The sequence below is a fragment of the Trachinotus anak genome, unplaced genomic scaffold (assembly GCF_046630095.1).
Source record: "Trachinotus anak isolate AG129_WGS33_773 ecotype Australia unplaced genomic scaffold, CSIRO_AGI_Tana_v1 ptg000032l, whole genome shotgun sequence".
Classification (NCBI taxonomy): Eukaryota; Metazoa; Chordata; class Actinopteri; order Carangiformes; family Carangidae; genus Trachinotus; species Trachinotus anak.
Genome location: NW_027273883.1, coordinates 5,261,781 through 5,282,254, shown reverse-complemented (window position 1 = coordinate 5,282,254; position 20,474 = coordinate 5,261,781). Strand labels below are relative to the sequence as shown.

General features: G+C 41.9%; 1 protein-coding gene across 1 annotated transcript in view; it reads left to right on the top strand.

Moving 5' to 3' along the window:
• The window catches only part of agmo (alkylglycerol monooxygenase), a 51,966-nt gene that overhangs the window by 27,336 nt on the left and 4,156 nt on the right, over positions 1 to 20,474 (top strand). Inside the window, exons 8-12 of the mRNA XM_071470803.1 lie at positions 217 to 296; positions 716 to 850; positions 2,437 to 2,553; positions 5,340 to 5,422; positions 6,577 to 6,682. Of these exons, the coding sequence (XP_071326904.1) occupies positions 217 to 296; positions 716 to 850; positions 2,437 to 2,553; positions 5,340 to 5,422; positions 6,577 to 6,682 (521 nt within the window). The remainder of the gene's footprint in view (positions 1 to 216; positions 297 to 715; positions 851 to 2,436; positions 2,554 to 5,339; positions 5,423 to 6,576; positions 6,683 to 20,474) is intronic.

Here is a 20,474-nt window from a genome sequence, read left to right as displayed (position 1 = left end):
GGTGGTAATTCTAGTTCTTCTTGGTTGTGTGATCAATATTTTTTATTATTACCATGGATACTAGTCTGACTTTCCTACTTATACCTGCTACATACTAGATGTAAAATCTAAAAAGTCAATTGACCACAAAAGTCAATAGATTCAGGTTTAAGGTATTTATTCATATTATTTTGTTTGATTAATAAAACATTGTAAAACTGTGCATCTCCTCTCCAGGTACCTTTGCTCTGGAGACAGAAAAAGTGGTGTATGGCCTGGTGTACCCTATCAAGAAATTTGAAATCCTCTATGTTCAGGTTAGTCCCACCTTCTGTCCCTGGTGTGGCTACCATGAGCGATCGCCCATCAGTGGAACGGCTCACCTCTGTCCGAGCATAAACACCTCCAGCAGATGAGACGTGAGCTCATGTTTCCCTTGTTGGCTGAGTGGCCATTTTGTAACCATAACATTATTACTCCACTCTAAACAAACTGGCCAGCAGAGGTGAAGGAGGCCAATAAAACCCAATGCCAAGAAGGTGGATGTTATGATTATTTTTGTTGCCCTCACAACTGGCAGAGCACAGCATGAGCAATGTCCTGCCCAATGAAAGCAGAAACATTTATACTCAGGATTAATTGCCGCAGCTATTGCTTGGTTAACACTGATCACTTAAATGTAGCGTTTGATTGTATGTTGATGTTCGGCTCACAGATTTTTTTTTTTCTCTTTTAGTTACACTACTATTTGTATTTGTGGAAAAAGTCCAAAACTTACAACACTATCAGCAACAAATTGTCAACTTTCATCAATGGACCGAGTTGGAGACCTGGTAAACCTCGGCTGGGCGACCACGTTGGCAATCCCAAGGTTTGTGCAACAATCCTTTGTTCCCATTGTTCCTGAAAGAGGGTATATTTTCACAATAATGCCCTCAGGCCTCATTACCCATCATTTTGACACACTGAAAACACAGGCCCGAATGACTCAGAGCATTCCTTATTTGAAGGATTCACATATTCTACAAGTTTTACAAGGAATTGCCACATCAAATAAAAAGCTGTAAACCCTTTGTAGAGGGAACAAAATAAGTTCATTTTCACCGTCTTTAAATGCAGTCTGCGGGATTAAAACCGCATGCAGTCGAGTGTAAATGTGTGTGTGTTTGCATGTGTGCACAGAAAGAAATACAGGCTCCAGTCGAATGCCCGGCGGTTAGCTTTGAAATAACGCTGATGGTGTCACATATTTAGGTCCCTCATGCTTCACACTTTAAAAAAAAAAACTCCCCTTTGCCTTTGTGATTATATTGGCCCCTTAAACTCAGCAGGGTGATTCTAAACATGGACTGAGCTGGAATTTAACTGAAATATCTTGAAAGGGTGCGTGCGGACGTCTGCTTATTGATATCTGCCGGTGAGGGAAAGAAAGGAAGGAAAGAGAGGGGAGTGAAGGAGGACAGAGGGCTGAACGTGTCTCAGCTCTTTGAGACAAAGCAGAGCAGCGTGCTGGAATACCTACAGGGTTGGGGAAGGGATGCGGGGGAACCCACATGTGGCGGTTTGGTTCCTCAGGATCCTGGGAAAACCCCCTGAATGAGAGACAGGCGTCCATGATTGGCCAGGTTTTTTTCGTACTTCATTCCCAAAAGAGCTTCAACACAAAGCCCTCAGGCCTAATCACTTATCGTTTGGATGCAAAGGCAGACAAAAACAGGTCAAGTGACTCAGGGAATTCTTACAGAAGGACTCATATGTTCCTCAGTGTTTGGGGGAAACCGCTACACCCAATAAATCCCGTACAACTTTACAGATGGAGCACAACAAGCTAATTTTCACCAGTTTTGAAATTCAGTGTGCAGGAGACTGAAGTAACAGAAGGCCTTTTGTTACAAAGGAAATAAACACAAGAGGTAGAAAGGACTTGAGAATTGAGAAAGGTCAATTTGAGCCTGTTTTGGCGTGAACATATGAAGCTGAGGTTTGCCTCCATGATTTTTATTAGTTTTTCCTCTTTAAAGGCTCCAACATTCACACTGACACTGTGTTGTTTTCTGTTGTTTTTGTTATTTGCTTTATCTCCTTCCTGTTACATATGTTCACATATTAATGCTCAAAGTTATTTTCTTGACATACTGTCTATTCAGATAAGTGAACATGTAACACTTTATACTTGTCATGCAGTTACTGTTTATGGCTTTTAATTGTCCTTTTAATGCTGCTTTAATACACAAAACATATTGTTCACATATGTATTTACTTTTGCCGGGTTCCAAGCTTTTCACAGCACTGAAAAGTCGAGTAATTCTGTGAAATTTCTGAACATGTAAAAATAAATACGAAGCTACACATGAATCAGTTGCTGCTGTTTAAACAAGGCACCTCATGCGGTGTGAGAATCTGTCCAGAAAATTACAGGAATTAGGGAATTAAACATGTTTTATTTTCCTTGTGCAGGTCACCGGAAAGGAAGTGCCTCATGATCCCAGCTGGTCACCGCCTTTACAAGTCTATGTGGTCGTACACTTCCTGCTGGTGCTGCGGACTTACCACGATTTGTTCGAAAACAAGATGGTATGTTTTTTGTCACATTAGGGAAATTATAAATGTGATTATCAGCACAGAACAGAGACGTTTAGTTGACCTCCGCAGTCTCCCTCTTTACAGTCAGACTTTTCAGGCTCCTACAGGACTGAAGCTGGTGACTGAACTCTGGTCACACACTGGCTACCGTGATGTTTAGGCTACTGTAATCCCTCATATAAAGTATGACAAGGTGGTCCAGGGTTCTTAATTTAAGACTGAGTGCTGCGTGTTTGTTTGCCAACATTATTTCACCCAATTATGCAGTTTGTTGTGGCTGGTCCATGGTCGAGCAGAGTCCTCTACTTAGCCAGCAGGAAAAGACTAGCTCGGTCTAACATCATGACAGAATGACTGATCGGCATTCCCCTTTAGAACAACCTTTGTCTATTATTTTCCACTCGATGAGCCAAAGGACCCCCTTCCTCCTCCTCCAGGAAAAAAAAAAGAAGCAGGTCTCCTCAGCAGTTATCTTTGGAAGGCGTTTTTCCCTAGGCATAGTTTTGGTTAGCCAAAAAGTGCCGTCACGCCCAGCCCCTTCAAACTCCCAAATAAAATGGCCTGTCTTTTTGTGATCGCTACCTTCATGGTGCTCCTTCAGTTGTGGTCCCCCCACCTCCTCCTCCCCTCTCTCTCTCTCTCTCTCTCTCTCTCTCTCTCTCTCACACACACACACACACACACACACACACACACACTTCCCCTCCAGGGTCTTGGGCTCCCCTCCCTCTCGGCAAATGAAACACCAGCTGGTGGTCCAGCAGTGAACACAAACGCCTTAATTGTCGAGTCAACCATTTCCCAACCCAAATAGCCTTCAGGATGCAGCAATCAGGACTTGGAGGGAAAATAACAAAGTGAGCACTCTGGCCCAACAATAAATCATGTCACTGTTATATATTTATACCCACATGTTCGCTAGCCACTTATTTAGCTTGACAATTGATGATACACTGCTGGACAATTTATGGGCTTTGCGTTAATTCAAAGCCATGAAAACATGGTTATTTCAAACAAGTGAAGCTACTCTTCAATTACATCATCAGCAGGCCAGCATGTACGTTTTATTATAGGTTTCCTAAACAGTTACTATTAGAGGCAGAGTGGGAAATTGACCAAGTAAAGACTTCTTCAGCTCTGCATAAGTGTTTTCGTGCAGAACTTGGGCTTTAGGACAGTGCAACAAAAAGCACTAATGTATTTTTTGCATTAGCTGCAAAAAATAATCCTCATGCAAAGTTTTTATAAAGGTTTTACATTCATCATTAAAAGTATAGGAGGTGTATTATCTGTGTGCACAGTAATCTCCCAGTGAGCCTCATGAACTTCATAATAACGGCTGCAGTAACGGCCTGAGTAATGAGTTAATCTGCTTCGTCTCAGGGGACAGCAGAATAACACAATCAGAACGCTGCTCACGGCAAAGCGCTGCCACCAGATGTTAACTTTCACTTCTGTCCTCTGCTGCTATTACCGCAGTTTGACACTTGATCACATTAAAAATTAGCACGAAGAAAAAAAAAAAACAAAAAGAAGCACGAAGCCTTTCCTCCCCCTCTCTCCTCTGTGCCTTTAAAAAGTCCCATAAATGTGACTGCACCTGACCACACTGAAGGATTTGTAGAGGATTTTCTCTCGAGCGTAGCGTCTCGGCTGCGTGGCCCCCAGGGTGATCGATAGTCAAACATAACAAAAAAAAAAAAATATCATGTGACAGAGCATGTCTGGTCTGCTCGAGCCCCTTGGGTTATTAAACACAGATAAGTTCACATAACCTTTGATACCAAAATAATTCTGCACTGATTACACCTCTTACTAAAAATAACTGTATCTGTAGCCTCTGAACTCTAATGCAGTGATCACTCTGTTTTAATAAGCTTTGACAGTCTGGAGTGAGTTTAGTTCCTTTGGTCTGATAGATGGACCGAGCCCAAAACTCCCCCTCCTCGTTTTCACGGAAAACTTAATCATATCATCCTTCTGTGTTCTCATGCGAGGGCTCGGATGTTATTGTTCTTATGGGGGCTTATGGATTACAGATCTTGGATAAACATAAAGAAATGCTGCTATATTGCATCCTGTTGATGGGTTGATTTTATGTTTACTATATATGGCCCTCTGGGTCTGTATGGTATGGGAGCAGTCGGTGAGATTTGGCTGTTAGGTTCTGTATTGAGTGTCGGAGAAATATAAACCTAAGCTGACAGCCCACAGCATCCTCAGGAGACACCGGGCTTCCAGCTGCTGCCCTCAGCCAAGGCCGTAGGTTAGAGAACACGAATAAGACCGTACATCACGTTCTGTACTTTGTATGTTTGTGGGAGCCTGTTTGTGTGTGCGCGTCCCCACATAGCTCGGAAAAGGTCAGCGAGAATCTGCATGGGATTTTTGCTTCGATGTTGGTTGTTTTGGCTCCGCTTTGGGGCTGTCGGGATTCAAACTGCAGTCTCTGCCACTGTGGTCAAGTCCCCCGTCAAGACCCATCCGGGATGATTAGAGCGTCTATGTAAACTAGGCATGTCAGTGTAAAGTAAGAGGCGGTGTGCGTTTGCTGCAGGATGCTGTACGTGCCAGTACACTTATTCTGAAGGTCAGACATGTTTTGGTTGGCATTGTCAAGTAAACAGTCGAACAGCCGTGCGGTTTATGACTGCTCTCCCAGTAAGGTCTCTTGTGATCGTAACTTAACCAGCCATGATATTGATTTAAGGTTTAAATTCTAATGTATTTTTTCCCAACCACATTTCTCATGGCAAGCAAATGTATCTTGATCCTAGGTGCTGTCCCAGTTAACCATTCTGGGGATGACCATCTACATTCTGCTCACCCTCACCTCCCTGGGCTTCATCATCGACAAGAGGTACAGTACCGGCTTCTGTTTATTTTAACAATTTCTGTAGAAGTGTTTGAAGTCTTTGCATATTTGATTGGAGGGTGGAAAAATATTGAAGTGGGAAGAGAGTTTAGACGGAAGCAAAAGAAAAGCCACTGGTTATTTATGTCAGTGGTTCCCAATCTGGGGGTTGAAACCCACAAAGGGGTCGCAAAATAAATCAGAGGGTCACAAGATGGTTAATAAGATAGGAAAGACGAAAAAGAACATACCTCTGCTAACAGTGCTGAAATTATTTATCAATCAACAGAAAATGTATTGACATATCTGATAATGGATTGATTGTTTAAATCTTACCGAATATTTACTGGCACCATCTTGACAAATGTGAAGATTTCCCTCATAAACAACGTTAATTAAATGTCATTTAGTTATGGCTTTCATTTGAAATCCAAAGCACTGTTAGGATCGGAATGAAATTTAATATTTGATCTGTAATCAATTAAAGTTCTACATGTATAAGTTTAACAGTCTGTATCTTAAAGGAGCTACAGTATCTGTAAGTTTTGCTATTGCTACATAGCTAATGTTTTATTTTTTAAAAGAAGCAATCTGAGAAGAAGCCTTTTATTAAACTTCTATGCAACTCAAAAAGTGCAACCTCGCTTTGCTTTAAAGGCTCACAAGACATAAAGGTTGGGGACAACTGATCCATGCCTGCCCACAGTGAGACGTTTGAAGCCCCACTGTTGCTGTTAATGATCTAGTATCAGATATCAGATTAGTAAATACCCCTTCTAGTTCTTCAGCTGTCCCACAGATCACAAACTGTCCTGAGCTGATGAAACTCTACTATCGGAAATAAAGAAGAGGTTTATTTTTAAAATAACCATGTAATAAAACTGTACATGTAAAAAAAGATGCATGTAATATTAACATTCTTCAGCTTAAGACACTTACAACATCATGTGCGGTGTCTACTTGAATTGACCTCTAATAGACCATGACTCTCCTCAGGGGTCAAATCTACTTGAGCTTAATCAACTTGATTATTCCTGTAACATCATGACAGCAAAAATTTCAGGTGAAGGTCAGGAAGTGCGTGTATGGTGAAGATGTCAAGCTGAGACGTCGTTGGGCCTCAGTGTTGTGTCATTCGTTGATGTGTTCCTCATGTTCAGGCCAAGGGCAGCTGTCTTGGAGATGCTACGCTGCATCGTCATGGTGACAGCGCAGAGGTACGGCATCATGAAGCCCCTGCTGCCTTCACTGGCTGTGCCCACAGAGGTAAGACAACCTGTACTGTCACGTTTGTGGCATTACATCAGCGATATAGAAGTATTCATGTGCCTTCATTCAGCCCCCTCTGGAACCACAAAAGGCTGTATACAACTTTTTTCACATATGCACTAGACCTATAAACAGTCTTTTATGTGTAAAATAGATGGAGGTCTCCTTTAAGTAAGTGTTGACAGCTGTACAGTTTAGCCTGAGCTAGCTTTAGCTTCACAGACTAACAGGACGAGCTGGTTCACGGCGTCAAAGTCCTGACTCCATAAAAAGCATAAAACAATATAATGAGCCAATATATAGTTATTATCACGTCTTTTCATTGTATCTGCTAATTGTCCGTTTGAAGTCAAGTGATGAAGTAGAAGATTTACATAAAAAAAAAAGTCGTCACCACAAAATCATCGTCTATTCTCTATTTTTTTGCAAACATCAAAATGTTACAGAGTGGTGTCTCTTCTCAAGGAAACCATCTTTGGCTGAATATAAATCCTACAGACACCGGCCCGCAGAGACCACACTTACCAGACAACAGCCAAAGTTGAATTTTGTAGTTTGGCCAACTCATGGAGTTAATTAGCTACAGCGGAGTTGTTGTTTCAGCTGCGGATACTGACAGTCGCCAGCAAAAACAAAAAGCAAAGCTCCTGATGTCGTCATAGAGACCAGATATTAGCGAAATGTGGTGGTGCTCTTCCTACAGGTGGTGCTTCAGCTACATGAAAATTAAAATGATCAAAACACTGTGGTCGTGAGTCTGACTCACTTTAAAGTCCTTATGATCCCAGACAGGATTTAGGATTTGACAGAACAGTTTTACATCAAGTGCCATTTAGTTGCTGTTTTAGGGCTTTTGATCACAGCACATGATCTTCATCATCACATGCTTTTTTTTCTGAGCACATCTTGTCCCTTTTGGTTGAGCTTCAGAGTTTATTCTCTATCTTGGAAGCCCCAGTTGACAAAAAAATGTCTCACCTCAGGGTCCATTTAGTAGCTGTGCTGGAGCTTTTGATCGTATCACACGATCTTCATTTAGGATTGTTTAATTTTTCCATTCATTTCAAGACTCAAAGTGCATCATGTTCTGTCCAATGGTCATTTTGACTGAATCTCTTTGACGGGACTTTAATGTGATGGTTTTGAACCAAGCGGTTCTAAACATGGACCTGAACTGAGCATGAAAACCTTTGAATGTACTTTCAAAACAGTCTCCAAAACGATTTAATTTCTTTTTTTTATATAATGACATATTGTGGAAATAGTTTTTTCATATGGGTTTACAGAGAGTTTGGCCTTCTGCCTGCCACCCTCCATTTCAATATTTGTTGAGCGTGGAGCAGAGAATCAGTTTGTGTCCAGATTACGGTTCAGTATGTGCAACACTGAAACAAAGTCAACCCACAACAAGAACCAATCAGCCAAATCAGTGTTGAATGCATGTAGAGTGCATGTGTGTGTTGGCCTATGCCTTTCGTCTATGCACATTATATTCTGGGAACATATTGAATAAATAATTCCACATCTTGGTAACAGTGGAAAGTTAATTAAACAAACACTGGGAACAGCAGGAAAGACGAAGAATAATTTTCATATAAATATCGATGTGTCACAATGAAATGAGTGTGATGACAGCGCGCAGAATAACACACTGAAATTTTTTAATTATGAAATCTTTGTCGGGGGAAAATGTGGATTCTGAGATTAAAAGCATGTTTATGAGAATCATCATATGATTCCTTGACAGCATCATGTTGCCCTAGTATGTGTGTGTGTGTGTGTGTAGCCTTTTGCCTTTGATTGTGTGTGTTGTGTGGTCTGTTTTGTGTGTGTGAAATATGTGCGAGCTGGGTGCTAAGTCCAGCCCCACAGCTCTGTGATCTATGAGTCCAGATGCGTTGCCCAATTGACCATAAAATTGGCCTGCTTTTCTGGCTCTGGCAGCCCAACTGTAGATGGCGGCTGACCTCTCATTACGTTCCCTGCCTCTTTTTTTTTTCTTTCTCCCCTGCCCCCCCACCCCCCTTCCCCTTTCTGCCCGCCCTCGCTGCTTACCATTTCAGCCAGTGTGAACGAGAGCAGCACTTCTGGAACCAATTAGTGCCGTCTGCCGCTAACTAGCGCCGGCTGATGAGATTTGCACATGAGTGCTGAGTTGCTGCTTTTATTGTCCTCTGACTCCACATCTGCGCTGCTCAGGTGTTCAAGAGACAACTCGAGGCTTTTCCTCCTTTTCTTTTTCTCACCTTAAAATGGAATAAACCTGAATGAATTATAATTTTTCAATGCCCAAGTCTGAAATGAAGTGCATATTCAATCAGCTTCACAGCCAAAAAAAAAAAAAAAAAAAAGGTGTTTTGATTTATGCTGCACATGCTGCGCGGCTGTGTCACTTTGACAGCGCTGTAAGTTTTATGCAGCCGTTTCCTTAAGCGAATCATTAGGCCTCATTTAAAGTCGCAGTACATCAGATTGAGCTGAATAAATGTCTTGCTCGCAGGTGGGGCTCATTGAAAATCCTCACAATTGGCTTGAAATGGTTCCTGACATATTTGTGCCCTTTGTTCAGAGCTACAGCAAAGGGAAAAAACGTGAAACCACCCCCAAACTTAAAGGTACTTTAATGATATATGGCTCTGACGCGTGAGGTGAACGGCCAGGCCTTTGTTGCAGAGGGGGGGCGTGTTTTGAAGTCGAGCCAATCAATTAACAGTCACTTGAAATGGAGGAGGGGAAATTCACATTTAATTGTATTCAGGCTCATGCGACTGTACAGTTGGGAAAAAGTGTGTGGGGGTGGGGGGCTACAAAAAAAAAAACTACAAAAACTAGGTCGGTTTGTGGTCCTTCAAACCCAGTGGTGTGATATACTGCACCCTTAAAGCTCACAGTGGTATTTATAGTGGCTCTGGAGATTTCCCTTGTAAAGCTGCAGGCTTGACCTGTAAACCAGGGCTGCCTCTCGCTCCCAGCCGCCCACTCACCCACCCAAACCCGTGTCTGTGTGGCTCACATGAAGGCCTCGCTGCTGCAGAGCAGACGAGATAACCGCGTCTGTATGAGCGCCTTGCATGAGGTTATAGCTTTCTGTGAAAGAAGGGTTAATGTTTGTGTGTTTGCTGTCAGACAATATGAGCATAATGTGAGAATATGAGATTTTTGTGAGAGATACAGGATTCCTTAAATTTGGTTATTAAAAAAATGTGACCAAGATATGTGCTGAGACATTTTATAAATAACTCAACATTTTATAGATGAAAATATTGAGTGATTTCTGGTGCACAATTTATGTAATGCTGTTGATTTTCCTAATTGACGTAAATTCTGGACTGGAATTAGTACTTACTGGTCGTCAGATTTATTCACAAAAAAAAGCTGATTTACAACAGTTTTTTTAATCAGTGCTATCAATGATAAGGGTGCACACCTGGCTCACCTGGTAGAGCACATACTATTAAAGCTTAGTCCTAACCACAGTAGCCCAGGGTTAAAATCGGACCTGGGCCCCTTTGCTGCATGTCAACCCCTCTCTCTCCCCACCTTTCTTATCTCTCTCTCACTGCAACTGTATAATACAACTAACATCTAGTGGTCGTTGTAATTATGAGGAGTGAAGGTTAAAGTGCGATGGCGAAGGTTACAGAGCAACAAAGTCCATGTCAGGAGGAGGTTGGGGTGGATGGATGGGTCAACAAAATACAGCTATATTACACAGGAGAGCGGTGTTCGAGTCCCATGTGAAAGTAGAAGTTTATTCTGTTCAATAAAGTTAAAGTTGTTGTTATTATTGTTACCATGACAACAAGGATCTCTAATGTCGATGAAGTACTTATTTTAACCTGAATCACCATATTTTCCTAAACACAAGCAAATATGTTTCTGCGCCTAAACCCAACCAAGCCATGACTGTTATTATAGTAATCATGGCGACGGACTGGAGTATGTTAAACTACAAGAGTTAGATTCACATTTAGTGAAGTGATAAGCTGTAGTAAGTGCTCTACAAAAGTGGATTTGATTATACCTGTAGTGATACTTACTCTGTTTGGCAACTTTATCACTACAGTGAACAACTTTTCAGACCTCGCAGCTGCCTCTGTCCACTGAGACCGCACGCTGTAGTAAATATATAATACTAATCAATGTGATATTGTTTGGCGGCTTCTATAGCTGTTGGCCACTGGCCAGATCATGGTTTGTGCCTGAAAGCAGGTTTAGCTTCAGAAAGTTCAGCTCATTTAACCAGAACCAGAACCAGAACCTAGTTCCAGTCTGCAGAGTCTGCTAATATGCCCCTTCACACATGGTTAGGACTGTAGCTTATCATTAGTTTCACTACTAATTGTTCTGAAAATCAGTTTCTTGATTAATTGTTTGGTCATTTAAATGTCACAATATACTTCTGAGGTCACAGTGACCTTAACCTTTGACCTCTGATGACCAAAATCTAATCAGTTCATCCCTGAGTCCAAATGAATGTTTGTGCCAAATTTAAAGAAGTTCCCTCAAGGTTTTACTGAGATATTTTGTTCCCGAGAATGGGACGGACGAACGGACAGACAAACCGAAAAACATAATGCCTCCGGCTCTGGCCGTCGCTGGTGTGGAGGTTTAAAAAAATCTTGTGTTCCTTGATGTCTTGTTTTGTCTGACGAGCAGTGCAAACCCCAGAGATATTCAGTTTACAGTGATATAAAACAGCAAAAAGCAGCAAAGGCCTCTCTGCTTCAAAAATGACTGAAACAAGTACTAAAATAGTTGTTGATTAATTTTCCGTCAATTAAACAACTAATCCTTTCAGCTCTGTGAGCTGCTTTATGACAAGGATCTCACCCACCGAGATTTTCATCATTATATATGTGGAGTTGACAAAATGATGCGAAAGCAATTAGCAGCAGTTATTTAAATTAGCACCTCTCTGACAATGATGTGTCTCATGAGCTTCACCAAGATTGTTTTGATTGCGTTATAATGTTTGGTGTTATTCAGTCCACCCCCATCTGTTTGTGGTCCACATGTGCAGTGTATCTGGAGGGGGGGGGGGCACTTGGGGAGTGATGATGTAACACATGGTTGCATTAGTGTGTGGGCCCCTGGTTTTGCCTGGAGGCTCAGGGAAACACTGCAGAGCAGAACGTAGACGGTGTGTATTGGAGAGTAATTAAGCAGCGATTCTCTAAAAAAAACAGCCTCTAACTGCTGAAGTCACAGTAATTTAAGAGGAGAGCTCATAAAAATACACCTGCCTGCCTTTGGTTGAGGAAGAGAGAGTTTCTCAGGGATTCCTGTCGTGGAAAACATTTTAGATTTAACTTACTGGGTTAAAATCCAACAGGAAAAAACTTTCTTTGGCGTCCTGCAGTTTTTTCCAAGTCTTTCTGTCAGTTTTCCTTTTTTTTTATAGATATAAAAATAAAAAACTAAAACAGAATAATAAAAAGCCCAAGAAGATTTTAGCATTCAGCATCTACAATATAACTGAGATGTTTCCTTGTAATAAAAAGAGGTCAAGAAGTGACATATTAGCTCATGCAAGTCTGACATTTGAGAAGAAAATCTAAATCTACCTAATCCATTTGAATCCGAAATGTAAAAAGAAGCCATCTAAACTGTTTTCAAACCCCATTGGATTTTCCATCTTTTCATCTCTTTGCTGATAGTGTTTTCCAATCTCACAGGAGCCCCTGTCTGTCAGGCTGTGAAGGGAAAGACAAATGCTCCATGGCCACAAGAAGAGGTCAGAACAATATTATGAAGTTCGTGTCAAACACAAAGGCCCAATCTCACCGCAAAGTGGCTTTATCTTCAGTGACTTGTCTGTAATAATTGCAAAATCCCGCCTTCCCCTTCCCGCCATCCCAGCCATGAGCGGGGCAGATAAGACAGCAAACAGCGAGAGGTCGCCGTTATCTCAGAGTGTCACTTCCACCCTCCAGATCTCAGGTGTGAGAGGTTAGCGGGCTCTTTTTTTTTTTTTTTTTTTTTTGAAGCAGGAATGTGTGGTAGCAAGAAGCTGAGGCTGAGGTTAACAGGACTGTTTGGAGCTATGGAAACTCTGTGAGCATGACATCATCTGAGAGCTCACAGGAATGGAAAGGAAAGGAAATCTCCTCCCATGGAGAAAGTGGAGGGATTTGAAAGAGAAATGCTGGGTAGGACTGTTCCGTTGGAGTAAACAGCGGGGTGGTCGACCGTACACAGTGTGAAATATTATCACTCAATGTGCAGGGGATCGTGCCCGTCAAAGAGTAACCGCTTGGTTTATGTTGTCAAACCACTTGCCAGGTAAAGCTATGGAAATCTAACAGCAACTGGCCCTTTGGGGGTTTTCTAGCAGTATTTAGTTTGGCTTTTTATAGGGTTAGTTTCTGTGGCCAGCGATGACTTTCTTTTGAATTTGTCTTCCTATTTGTGCTTTAATTCATGGGTGAAACACAACAGTCGTCCAGTTTATGATACAGCCTCCGAGCCAGCATGTGAACCTGATTGAACCTGACGATAGCTCTTCTTCTACTACTTTTTTTTCTTCTCGCAGTATCATTTCTCCATTCTTCTAAAAAGCTGATTTCACAGAACTATAACGCCAATTTCCAAAGACGTCTGAGCACAAATCGAAAACATCACTAATGATAAAAGACTCTCATAAAGTTCAAATATAAAGAAGTCAAAGATTTTTTCCCGTAAAATCTATCAGTGGGGTGCTGACTGAAGGCTTAGCATATTAATTTAGCAATCTTTATTCCACTGCAAGCTTTCAGCACTCTCTACTCAGTTTATTAATCTCTCTCTCTCCACCTCACTCATTGGCTTACTGGCTAATAATCACACGTCTGATATTGTAGTAAAATGAAATTCTTTGTGGTCATTTTTTCACAATAGTTGAAGGGACAGTATCTTCCCAGAAGTGAGCTGGAAAATGTCTTCAGCTGCCAGGATTTATGAGCCATAGGGGATTACAAGTTTGAACAGACACCAGATCTAAGGTTGCAAATTTGGGAAGAGCCACTGTCACACAAAGACTGAACAATAATTTTATTCCTTGCTGTCCAACTACTAAGGAAACACATTAAAGTTCCACCAATCAATATTTTCTACACTGACAAAGAATCCACTGACAAGGTGTAATGTGAAGGTCCAGGGTCACATATTCTTTGGGACAGGAACTTTTGATGCCCTGATGTGATATCTAAACTCAGGGTCTGGGCCCCAACCCTGGCATCATCCACTTTTTACTGCATATCAAGCAAGAGGCATCCTCTGGGGCTGAAAAATGAAGCTAACACAGGAAGTGCCAAAGACTGGAGCTCTTCATATGGCCACTTGAGGCTGACTCCAAAAGCAGGTATATCCCCGGGTTTAAAGCCTGGTATAAAAACAGTTTTGATGTCTATAGCTAAGTTCCCCCTTGATGACAACTGTACATATTGAATTTGTATATGACTCACTTGTTTAAATCTTATTAAGACTTAAAGTTATACATAATTGATGGTGTGCCACAAACCGCCATGCACCAAAGTCTTGGCTCCACACTTGCCCTACTTCTTTGCCCACTTTGGGATTAGCCAGGAGATAGTCGGAGTCAGGTAATGCCAAGATGGCGATGGCGAAACAGCCCACTCTGCACTCCAAACCAAACAAATAGAAACATTCATCACACATTACAAGCTACGTCCTTTGTATCTTTATATACATTTTGTCATATCAAGGTGTCCTTGAGCAAGACACTGAACCCTATTAGGTGGTTAGACCAGTGCCTTGAATGGCTCCTGCTGTTGGTTTGTGGATGTCTATGTAACTGGGTGAGTACAAGGTCAAATTGAAAAGTACCTCATGCAAAAACTGTTCATTTACATTTTAAAAGCAGAAACATGATTTTATCAGAGCAGGAACAAACATAAAAAACTGGATTGCTCAAGCCACCCAGTCCCCTAAATAAGGCCAGTATCTGTGGTGATGCTGATCTTTTTCTTGATGTTGAGCTCCCATAGACTTTTGTTTGGTCGTCTTTGCCTTTGAAACAAATCCTAAACCACGTTTTAAAGCCCACTGCCTGGTTCTCGTGCCAGGCTCCGCAAACTCCATTGTGCATCTGTAAAACCTCACAATGACGTAATCTCGGCTGGCATGTGGACCCGCTGCGTGCCTCTCAAAATTTGAAACATCTCTGTAGTCGTGCTGAGTTTGTGTGGCTCTTCGCTGATGATCATTTGCTCTGTCTCTTCCATCTCGTTCCAAAATGCACCAACAGTCAGATAGCAAACATATTTTCATATGTGCTGCACAACAGCGGCATGCAACTGCGTGGCTTGTTCTGGTTTCTCCCTCAGCAGCAGCCTTTCAGTGTGCTTGCTGTTGATTGAAATGCAACGGGAACTCCCACATGGTGGAGTGTGTACATAATAATCGTTGCAGGCAGTGCTCATGCAGCTGCAGAAGGTTAGGATGGTGACTATGCTGAGCCTTAATGGTGCTCTATGTCTGAAAATGCAGCAATCTGTAATAGGAACCTCCTTATATATGACATATTTCTTCTACCTCTTGCAGGCCTTTTTTTGTTCCTAGGCAGAGAAATTATTACACTTGTGAAGCAATAATATGGGCTCCTGATTTACCACCTCATACTGTCCTTTCTACTTTGCTGTGAACTGTATATTCTACCTGACTGCTCGAGACCTTACTGAAAGGCTGTGACTTCCTTTTCCAAAGGCATCCACACACTTTATGTTTTCTCTTTTTGAGCTGCTCTTTAGGGCGACAGATTTGCTCCTCACTGAGGTCTTGACCTGACTCTGGGAGTTTTTTTAAAATTTTTTTATTGACGCAGCGAGTTGAGCTGCTCAGCTTCTTTTTGGAGAGTGTCCTTTTGTTGCCTTTTTCCTGCCTAACCCTAACCCTTGAATTATTACCTTCAAAGCAAATTTTTGTTATATCGGGAGTTGATCTGTTCCTGGTTCAGATTTTGTATTTCACTGTCTCAGTCAAATAAACTTAAATTGGGGCAGTAGATCTTCATTTAGTACGTTTGTTGTGCTAACACCTTGGACCAAGCTGGCAGAGATGAGACCTTTGTTCTCTTTGTTGAGCTGATTGCAGTTGTACTATTTGTGTTGCATTACCCCCAAATTGGCAGCGTTGATTACTGCCTCTTTGGACATTCCTACCCAGAATGCCACACATGTGGCAGGAACGCAGAATGGCTTCAAGAACAGTTGGCTTCAAAGTCTACAGTAGGAATGTTTTTATAAATGTCCCTGTTGGATGAAAGGAGTCAGGGTAAAGATACACCTCTTACAGGCCCTCGGAGACTCATCCATCTGTGCTGTTACTCTGAGAAATCCCATTGAGGTAATCCACCATGGACCCAGACGTCTTCTCTTTGCTTCATGAAAATACAAACAGGGGCTTGATTTTATAAAAGTAAATGTAACTTCCTGTGCCTCCATCCTCTTTGTGTTCTGGACTCATGCCCACCGCCCTGCCTTCCAAATTTCCGTCGACTTGTGCGCTCTTTAGCATCAGGTCCGCCAGTGCAGCCACCCGGGGACATGTGGTTAATGATGAGGTGAAGACTTCTCTTATTGAGGCTGAAGTGGTGCCAAGCTGCTGTGGTCTGAAGTGAATTGAACAGATATGAAAATGGTTACTCTCAGGGATTTGTCTTATGTTTTCAATGAGGCGTAATGGTCTGGATGAGTCGTTGCGGACCTTACATGTGACCCTCTTGCAGACACATGGTAAATGAGTACAAATACCAGATGTGAAAAGGAAAACCTCTAAACACCTGTATCATTCTAAACTGGCATATAATCAGACCGCTTCAAGTTTTGCTACACTTTCACCATGCAGCAACTGCCGCTTCACGTGTTTTGTCTGGCTGCACCGTGTGTGTGTGTGTGCGTGTGTGTGCGTGGGAGTGTGACGGCGATATTTCTCATGGCTGTGCTACAGGGCAGGCACTAAACTGACTCTCTTGTGGGACATTAACCTGCACAGCGTATCCTTCCTGAGTCTGCTCAAACAACCCCGGCACAGAGACTGTATATCTGCTCATAATGAACAGACAGGAAGTCCTCTTTGTGTCTTTGTATGTGTGAGGGTGCACGTTTCTGTGTGTACGTGCAGGTGAAGGACCAGTGAAGGTGTACTTTTATAGAACTGCGTGTATGCAAAAGTCTTTGTGTTATATGATGTGTGTGCTGGTGCACTTGTGTGTATATATATATGTGTATTTTTGCATTTCATGTGTATCTGTTAGAGGATTTAAAGTATATTTACTGTGTAATATCTGTGACCGTATAGACTGTGCATGCAGTGTGTGTGAGCGTACATGCACATGTGTGTATGTGTGTGCATGTCATGTCATGGTCTTTCATCCCTTTACCTGTCTTTTTTTTATTTACTGTAGAGATTGTCCTTCAAAAACGAGCCCATAGGTCGTCTGTGCAGCAGGTTATTATGAGCCATAGTTGTGTTTTGTTGTTAGGCGACATCTACTGGCTGTAGTTCTTGGGAGAAGTGAGGTGATGTAGTTTATAGAGCGACAAAGTCCACGTCAGGAGGAGGCTGGGGTGGATGGATGGGTCAACGACACATAGGAATATGACACAGCAGAGCGGTGTTTGATTCCCCTGTGAAAGTTGTGAAAAAAGCACTGACTTTTCACCTTTTAAGTTATTATGGTGACGTTGGACATCCAGCAGTTATGGGGCGTCATTTTCACTCATTTGGAGTCATGTTTCCTTCCACTGGTGAGTGTAAGTCCAGTATTCGCTCTCCTTTAGCTGTTTTCGGTTACTTGGTTTGGAAATCTGGCTCTTTAGCTTCTAAATGCTGCACGATGCTCACCAGTTGGTTTTTAGAGCTTTACCAGAAAGGTAAAGTCCTGGTCCAGACATTTAAACAATGAGCTGAAACCTGAGCAGAGCTGCAGATTTGGGTAATAATTCTCTACAAGTGACGACTTTCACATTATCACATGCTTTCACATTGACCTGTGATACATATGGTTATTATAAAAATGTTGCCAGTGTAAATAAGACTCACATTTTTTGGATTTGTTTTAAAAGGAGTAAAACAGTTTCACTGATTTTATCCTAAACTTCAGCCTCTGTATGTTCTCGTGCATAAAAAAGCTTTTCTAGTTTCCTTTACAGTAGAAGGTTGTCACATGACGAGGGGCTTTGTTTTTTCTTATATTTTGGCAACAGAAAGTCAGATTATTTTAAAGAATAAAAGAAAATCTACAGGCTGTGCTACTTAGTACTTCATTGTTGTGTGTCTGTGTCACTCACTCAGATAAGTGAGCAGTGCAAGAGTAGTGCTCTGGATCAAACAACAATATTTTCTGTGGTTTATTTTCGCCAATTTAGCAATGTCCAGATGTAGCAGACTCCACCCACTCCCCTCCTCGCTGCTGTCAGGTTAAAACAAAAAGCTCAGAGTTATTTTCCGATACAGTTCAGGCCAGGTCTGGTGGACTGTAGGCAGCCATATGGAGAGGCAGCTCTGGAAACATCCCATTACAGGTCATATATCACACGTCTGACAGCAGCCATTCTGCCTTGTTTTCATTTCAATCACGAGTGCAGCTGCGCTGGAGAGCAGCGAGGCTCTGCCACGTTAACCCACTGGATGCTGGGAGACAGTCACCAGGGGCACAAAATGCACCCTGGGGTGTTTAATGTATCTGCTCGATGCTTCATGTCCATCAACAGCAGCCGAAACGACTCTGGTTAATGTAGAGTTTGACCGTTGTTGTTCTGAAGGTCCGTGCAGATATTTTTGTGTTTGAGCTGCAGATGGCCGCTGTTTCATGTTTTTATTTTTGACCATGTTTGAAGTATTGAGAAATTCATGTCAGGCTGCAGTAGTATTAAAACAGTGTTTACTCCATCGGACGCACTTGAAAAACAGAACAAGGAAATTGCTCAAGAAGAGGCAGCTATTTGCATATTTAAAGCAGCATTTTAGTACAGACAGGTGGGTCAGGTAGGATCTCTAGTGTGAACTCAGTATCAGCTGTGATCATGTGGTGCTTTATAATTACTGTTGGAGAAAATGTTCAAGGAAGTCATCTTCATATGTAAAAGATTTGATTCACAGATATAAACTGGTTCTAAAATGTACATATTCTGTCAATCAATAATCCAGTTTTCTACACTGTGTTTTATCGTTGGTACAGGAGGTGAAAATTAGTCTTACAAGCATTTAAATGACATGTTTCTATGACTTTGCATTCACTGTTAGAACTGTAAATTATAGGATATAGGATATATTTATCCTCTGGTCTATCCGGGTCAAGCCTCCCTTTTCTAAAACTCATTTATACATGTCAAGTTCTGGTAGGTTTTCCATTATGGGTCAGTCCAACATCCTTACCTCTCGTGCAGTGGTTCCCAACCTGTGGGCCAGGGCCATGAACGTATAGCAAGTTCCCCATCAAGGTACGGCAAGTTGGCTGACAAATCATTTGCAAAACAATTTTGGTGAAACATGCTTGTTTGCTATCTCAGTCTGATTGTGTGCTAAACGATGACATCCATGGCAAAAACTGGAGAATCAAAATGAATAGCTGGTTAGCAACAGGAAGTTAAAAGGAAAGAGAATCAAGAGACAGATCATGAATCGACAAGTTGTCTCTCCTCCCTAAAACAAAAAAGAAAAATGGAGATTTCCCTGCTTTCAGTTCAACCCTGAATGTTTGGGCATCATTTGGCCTCCGTATTGTCATGGGGTTAGATGTGGGCTGCCAACATTTTTGAGAGACTTGGAAAAGGTAGGGAACCATTGCTCTAGTGAAAACAAAGATGTGAAGTTTGGCCTGAGAGTGTCGCCAAAGCAAAGCCCACGTTATCTTCTGTACAGTAGCCATTTTAAGATGTCTCGGACTCAGCTTGTCTACGCTGTACGTGGAGCTTATTTTCTATGTCTGCAGAGGATAGATCCTAATGATGTTAATTTGCAACATGTTAGCGTATTAGTTAAAGTTTGTTAACTGAAGTGTTGGACAAGTGAGACAAGTGGAAATTTCTTGGTAGATGAAAAGTGAGATGATAACAAAGGATTCATCCTCTGAGGACCTTGAATGTCCAGACCAAATTTGACCGTTCAATAGTTTGAGACATATGAGCTATTCTTGGCCAAAGTGTTGGTCTGACAAATCAACTTTCCTAATCACGTTTTAGTTTGGTAAATAGATTCACTTTGCAAACTGAATTGATACGATGCAAATGCCTCTCGTTACATCCCACATCTGCCTCACTTGAAACAGCCTCAAAGGCATCTGTAACTCTCACTGAGCTGCCCTTGAGCAAGGCACTTCCTGTCGACCTCAGCTGCTTCAGTGGAGCTCTGAGTGCAACCATTTTTACCCCAAAGCTGATTGGTATGGAAAAAAGGCCTCTGTGTCTTCCCTGAGTGAATAAAGTTCAACAAAGAAGTGGAGGAAAACTTTGTGGCTTTTTGTATTACTCCCCTTAACAAAGTACCTTCTGCTCAAAATCAAGTGAGTGTGAGTTGATTCGCTGAGATCTCCACTTTGGGAGCTGCTGCTGTCTGCCCATAGTGCTTATTTGTAGATGATCAAACCCGCTTCCTCCCACTATGTAATCTGTCCCACATGGATTTCCTACAGAGTCCATTAAAATGTAGCATATAGTGGGGCAAATGAGGAGAAATGGAAACAATGAAAAATAGGTGCCCTGGACATGCGGCTTTGATAGAAGCTGCTGTCATGTTTCAGTCTGTTTGAGTGAAATGTGATTTGTGAGGTTCGGCCAAGCCTGCGCTC